General features: G+C 57.4%; 1 protein-coding gene across 1 annotated transcript; it reads left to right on the top strand.

Moving 5' to 3' along the window:
* Positions 1-891: 891 nt before the first annotated feature.
* On the top strand, positions 892-2,513 carry Tmem86b (transmembrane protein 86B). Its single transcript, XM_076839229.1, has 3 exons — positions 892-939; positions 1,182-1,428; positions 2,134-2,513. The coding sequence occupies exons 1-3, from the start codon at positions 892-894 to the stop codon at positions 2,511-2,513; spliced, it is 675 nt and encodes a 224-aa protein (XP_076695344.1).
* Positions 2,514-6,175: the final 3,662 nt, after the last annotated feature.

Below are 6,175 nucleotides of genomic sequence, written 5' to 3' on the forward strand. Positions count from 1 at the left end.
ATGAGGCAGAGATTTCCAGGAGGAAATCTGCCCCGTCCCCAATCTACACGGATCCACACCCTCACAGCACATCTGCATTTGACATCCCTGCATGTGCAGGCTCAGGTGGGGCACTGCTGAGTCTGCCTCCCAACCAGATCCACCATCCCTGCACTGCTAGGGACTTGGGGCAGCTGGGAGCCCTGGGCTCTGGAGGCCTCAGGTTCTTGCTGGTGGAAAGAGAGAAGTTGGAATCCTGCGCTCATCCCTGGTGAGAAGCAGTGAGCCACGTTACGGATGAGTGGGTTTCCAATGAGGCACATGACACCCCCCCACACTGCAATTCCCTGAGCCCCGCGGTCCCTGTGGCAGTCCCCATCTTCCAGATGGGAAGGCTGAAGAGTGAGCGCTGCATGCAAGGGGTTAGTATCCTGGCAAACTGCTTCAGTGACCCCTGCGCTGGGCACAAGGACAGCATCCTCACTGCACCCTCATTCAGCCAGTGCTTGGCAGGGAATGGGGCAGGAAGGCCCCTTCCCACCACCTTCCCTCCCTCCCCGGCTGACCCACTCCATTGGAATCCTGAGCCACCCCTTCTGATTGGCTGGGCACAGGACAATGGGAAGGGCACTTGTGGGCCTCACCCCCCAGGCAGAAGAAACCAGGCCAGGTTCGTGTGTGCTGGGCAGGGGCTGTGGGGACAGAGGGTCCCCTGGGTCCCGATGGGCACCTTATTAGAGGGCATCAAGCAAGGGCAACTCCTTGGGGGGGGGGGGCAGTTTCTCTCTGGGTGCTGTTATCAGTCCCAGCATCCACAGGATGTTCTTTGGGTTGATGTGTGACCATGACCTCTTTCCTCCTCACCCTGACCTACCAGCTTCCAGGTACAGGCCACTCTGGCATCATACCAGCATGGAGAGTGGGAAGGAAGTGCTGCTCCTGAAAACGCTCCTAGTCCAAGTGAGGGCCTGCAGAGGCACGGGCCTGGGGCAGGGCCTGGGGTAGGGCCTGGGGTCCTCTGCCTGCCCAGGAGACAGAAAATCCTGGTCCCTGAATAGGTCCTGCTGGGACAGCTCTGGCCTGGAGTGGGGGTGAAGTGGGGAAGCTGGGAGATCTGAGTCTCAGCCTGGTTAGGCCTGGCCCCTCTGAGGGCTAGAGCTGGACTGTGCTGAATGCGAGTTCGGTGCTTGTCCTCTCTGAAGCACCAACAGGCCCGCAGATGGCTGAGCCCCTTCATCGTCACCTGTTCCATCTACTTCCTCCTCTGGATTCCTGAGAGCCAGTCGACCTGGGTCAGCGCCCTGGTCAAGAGCCTGCCTGTGCTCTCCCTGGTGGTGTACCCATGGGCCCTGACCTCTGGCGGGAGCTACACCTGGCTTCTCCAGGGAGGCCTTGTGTGCTCGGCTGTGGGGAACGCCTGCCTCATCTGGCCCGAGGCCTTCCTTCATGGTGAGCGGGGACCTGGTGATGCTGTATCTGGGGCCCTTGCGGGGGAGTAGAGTTGGTGCTGGGACGCCACTCTACAGTGCAGCAAGGCTGCGAGGACCACTGCACACAGGGTCAGACGGAACAGGAGGGTGCAGCTTTGGAGGAGTGGGGTCAGACAGTGTGCACTTAGAAGGCGGAAGTGGCGTGGAGGAAAAAGGTGGTTGAAGAAGGTTTTACTGAGGGAGTGACCAGTAGGCATTCTCAAAGGAGGTGCCCCATGCATGTGTTGGGGAACATGTTCTGAGCAACGAACTAGCTGGTGCAAAGGCCCTGGGGTAGTGGCACACCAGGCCCTTTGTCCACGTGGGCCAGGGTGATGAGCAGAGCAGTGATGGGCAGAGGGTGTGGGTATTCCAGAGCAGAATGGGGAGGTGGTGGACAGTGAGACAGCAAGGATGCAGCCCAGGCTACATTCAAGAGTGAAGGTTGCTCCTGCTGCTTTGAGAACTGACAGAGTAGCCAAGGCAGGGAGAAGTTGGGGAGCCACTGAGGAGGTGGCCCTGTCATCCCAGCAGGCAGCCACGGCATGGTCAGGGTGGGAGCTGGTCCTGGGACCATCCTCTCAGTCCTGGGTGGGGCCAAGGGAGAACAGAAGGACTTGGGTGATTCTGAGAACAGCAGAGGAGGAGGGTGAACAGCTCTCTGGGCACCCACCTCCCTCCCCAGGTATGACCGCCTTTGCTGCTGCCCACTTCCTGTATTTCTGTGCCTTCGGGCTCTCCCCGCTGCAGCCGGCCCTGCTGCTGCTCACCATCCTGGCCTCTGTGGTGTACTACGGCCTGCTTCTGCTGCACCTTGAGCCGGACATGTTCCTGCCAGTGGCAGTCTACATGCTGGTGGTGTCCGCCATGCTATGGCGTGGCCTGGCCCAGGGTGGGAGTGCTGGCTGGGGCGCTCTGCTCCTCGCGCTTTCTGATGCCATGCTGGCCTGGGATGTCTTTGTCTACCCCTTGCCCTATGCCCGCCTGGTGACCATGTCCACCTACTACTTAGCCCAGCTGCTCATCACCCTGTCAGTCAAGAGCCTAGGGCTCAAGAACGACTGACCAGGAGCCAGATGCCCAGTCCCCTCCCTCCCCTCCCCCAGAGACTGACCCAGCCTGAGAAACACCCTCACGGCCAAGCCTTGGGTGCAGTTGCGGTGCTGTCTGTCTCAAGACGCTTGTGTGCTATTGGCATTCCAAGCCTGCCACTGGGTTCAAGCTTCCTTCCCTGGGTTCTGGCTCTGGACTCTGGGCCTCTCGGCCAGACCCGTATTCTGCCTTCCCCTGTCTCCCCACCATCTGCCCCTTCCCACGGCTCCCATCTGTCTTCTCGTTGCCAAGTAAAGTGGGCATTGAAACAGAGCAGCCCTGTTATTTTGGGAACACGTCGGGGAGGGATGATCACAGTCCATAAGAGCCCAAGAGGCAGCCTGGTGCCCATGGACCCCCTGGAGCCCTTAGGTGGGGGTGTCCATCCTCCCCTTGTTATAGGGGAGCTACAGCATTGGAAGCCAGGAAGGACATATCTCGGAGGACACAACCCACTATAATCACGGTATCAGGAGTTGAGGTGAGGAGGGCACAGGTGACCAGGAGATGGGATAGAGCAGGAAGGAGTGACCATAGCAGTGTGACCTCTGCAACTGAGGGCATGACCGGGTGGGCGCTCCCTCTCGACATGACTTCTGCACCCACAGTGTGCACGTGAGACCATGCCTTGTGTCCTTGTGTGGTTTAAGGAGCTCCTACAGCCAGAGGAGGAGGGTGAAGGGCTCTCAGTGGGAAGTGAGGGCTGGGTGGGGGAAGCGGGCCCTAGCAGTGAGGGTGGGGACCAGATCTGCAGTGGAGGAGATGGCAGCAGAGGGATTCCCTCAGCAAAGGGAAGACAGGAGGTGAAACTCTTCCTCCTTGGTTCCTGCCCTTCCTCCCTCTCTTTAGAAGAGCCCCAGAGGGAAGTACACAGTCAGGGGCTCCTGACTTGCAGATATGGAGGGTGGGAAGCCCTGCTGTGTGAAGAACCCAAGAACCCCAGCTTGCCTGGGAGGGGAAAGGCAGCTAGGGAGCCTGTGTTGGAGGAAAAAGAGCTGTAGCCTCGGATTCCTGGGTCTGAGGGAGGGGGCTGGGCCTGGACCCCTGGGTCTGAGGGAGGAGGCTGGGCCTGGACCCCTGGGTCTGAGGGAGGAGGCTGGGCCTGGACCCTGGGTCTGAGGGAGGAGGCTGGGCCTGGACCCTGGGTCTGAGGGAGAGGTTTTACTGGCTCCCTCTCCCTCTCCCTCTCCCTCTCCCTGACCTGTGTGGCCCAGTGCAGGCGTGGTCAACAGGAGCACATGTACCACACATTGTGGCTTGGGACTGGCTTGGGACAAGGGCTGGGCCTGGGATTCCTACCGCCTCTGTGTGGGCAGGGAAGAGAGGCTGCAGGGATGTCTTAAGTGTGCTCAGATTGAGGGAGGCCCACATCACTGCCCAGAAACCTGTATTCCTGTGTGAGTGAGTGCATGTGGACACATGTGCACAGAGTGTCCTGGAGTGTTCCTCAGCCACCAGGGCTGTGTGTGATTGTGACATCTGCAGTAGGCAGAATGGGCCCCAAGATAGCTGTGTCCTGATCCCCAAAGTCTGTGAATGTGTCCCCTTCTGTGGGGAATGTTGTCGAAGGTCACCAATGGAGTAGAGGTTACTGGTCAGCTGGCCTGAAGACAAATTGTCCTGCTTGTCTGGGTGGCCCCTGTCATCTCAGGAGTCCTTTGGAAAGGGGAGGGAGGCAGGCTGGAAGAAGCCTGGCTGCTGACTTTGAAGGTTAGAGGGGAGCCACGTTCTGCCCTGCATCTCAGGGGAAGCAGCCCTGCTCCGTCTCCACCTCAAGTCAGTGAGACCCATTTCAGACATCTGCACTTCAGTCCTGTAAGACAGTAAATTGATGTAGTCTTTTTTTTTTTTTTTGAGTTGTAGATGGACACGTGCCTTTGTTTATTTTTATGTGGTGCTAAGAATCGAACCCAGTGCCTCACACATGCTAAGCAAGTGTTCTGCCACGGAGCCCCAGCCTCAGCCCTGATGTAGTCTTAAATGACTAAATTTGTACAGATTTTTTTTACAGCAGCAAATATAAAACTAATATCTCAGCCCGCCTTCTTGGAGGTCATGAAGCATGTCCTTAGCCAAAATCTGAGGCCTGGACCTATGCAGCGTGGCCTGCCCTCCCACTTACTGCCCAGAAGAGCAGCAGCGCTTCCACAGCCTCGTTTGCCAAAGTGGGAGTCCGAACAGTTCCCAAGCTCTCTGGGCAAAGTCTCAGCGCTGTGTCTCCAGCACAGCCCGCCCAGGGGGCTTGCAGGCCTCTTTGCTGTTGTCACCTTGCCCCCTCCTCTGCAGCAGTACCAGAGGCTTGGCAAGTCTGAGCACATCTGCCCCCTGAGCTGACCCCTAGGGCTGTGCTGTGACTAGAGGTAGGCCTCCTGGGGCGCATGGAGGGTCAGCCCTGGTGCTCCCTGCGAGTGGCCTGCTCTTCCTGACTAGACACCCGGGTCTTGAGCTGTTCTTACACCTGGCTCATTGGAGATCCAGAGAGGCACACAGGGCTGGGTCAGTGTCTGCAGCCCCGGGCCGTTGCTGTCTGTGGCTCTGGGCACTAGCAGTTGTTGTCCAAGTAGCTTCCTCTCTGCAGCTGTCTGGCTGGTTCTCTGAAACTCCTGTCAGCTGGACGGTGGGTTTCCAGATCTGCAGCCTTCATCCTGGGCGTGGTCCCTTTTTTGTTTTGTGTTGCTGTGTTCTGTTGGAGACTTCTTTTACAAACTCTCTCCAAACCTTCCACTGGATTTCACTCTATCTTAATCATATTCTTAATCTCCAAGAGTCCCTTCCTGCTCTCTGGTGGTTTTCACGGCAGCTCGTTTCCTTTCTGCAGAAGTACCTCTCTGAGCATATCACAGTTTTTTCTCCGAAGTTCTCTACTGGGCTTAGATTATTTTTGTTTGCTCAGGAGTTCTGTGTCCTGTTTTCTGTTTCTTTCTGCTTCACACTTCTCTGTGGTCTCCTGTCTTTCCTTCTCTGGAGCTTCATCTGTCCATACACTATCAGTTATCTATCACCTATCTAGGTACCTGTGTAATCTTAAATGAGCTTTAAAAAATATGGGCAGGGGCTGGGGTTGTGGCTCAGTGGTAGAGCGCTTGACTAGCATGTGTGAGGCACTGGGTTCGATTCTCAGTACCACATACAAATAAAAAATAAATAAAGGTCCATCTACAACTAAAAAAATGGGCAGTGCTAGGGGTGGGTCTGGCCTGGCTTTCCCATCAGGAGCAATGTGGTCATCCCGAAACTTCCCTCTCTCATCAGTACCAAGGATAGCACTGGGCTCCTCTCAGGTGTGGCTCCTTGTTCACGGTGGTCCCAGACGTCCAAGCTCCAAGTGGATGCCCAGTGTGCACCACAAGAAAACCTCGACATTCTGCTTCGGAGGCAGCAGCCTCGGCGCAGGTGCAGGTCTTCTGCATCCAGGCTCACATTCACACCGTACATCCCCAGGACGCAGAGAAAACCCACCCTCCAGGCACACTGTGGCCAGCTGCCACCAGGGGGCTCTGTCCCCACGGCCGCCTCCTCTCTTCAGTCCTGGGAGCCCAGGAGCACCTGACTTCTTCAGTGTGGGGAGGCAGACCCCACTACTTCCTGGGTCTTTCAAACCTGGTTCCCCCAGGTAGGAAAGGGAAACCACGGCT

This window comes from Callospermophilus lateralis, chromosome 18 (assembly GCF_048772815.1).
Source record: "Callospermophilus lateralis isolate mCalLat2 chromosome 18, mCalLat2.hap1, whole genome shotgun sequence".
Lineage (NCBI taxonomy): Eukaryota > Metazoa > Chordata > Mammalia > Rodentia > Sciuridae > Callospermophilus > Callospermophilus lateralis.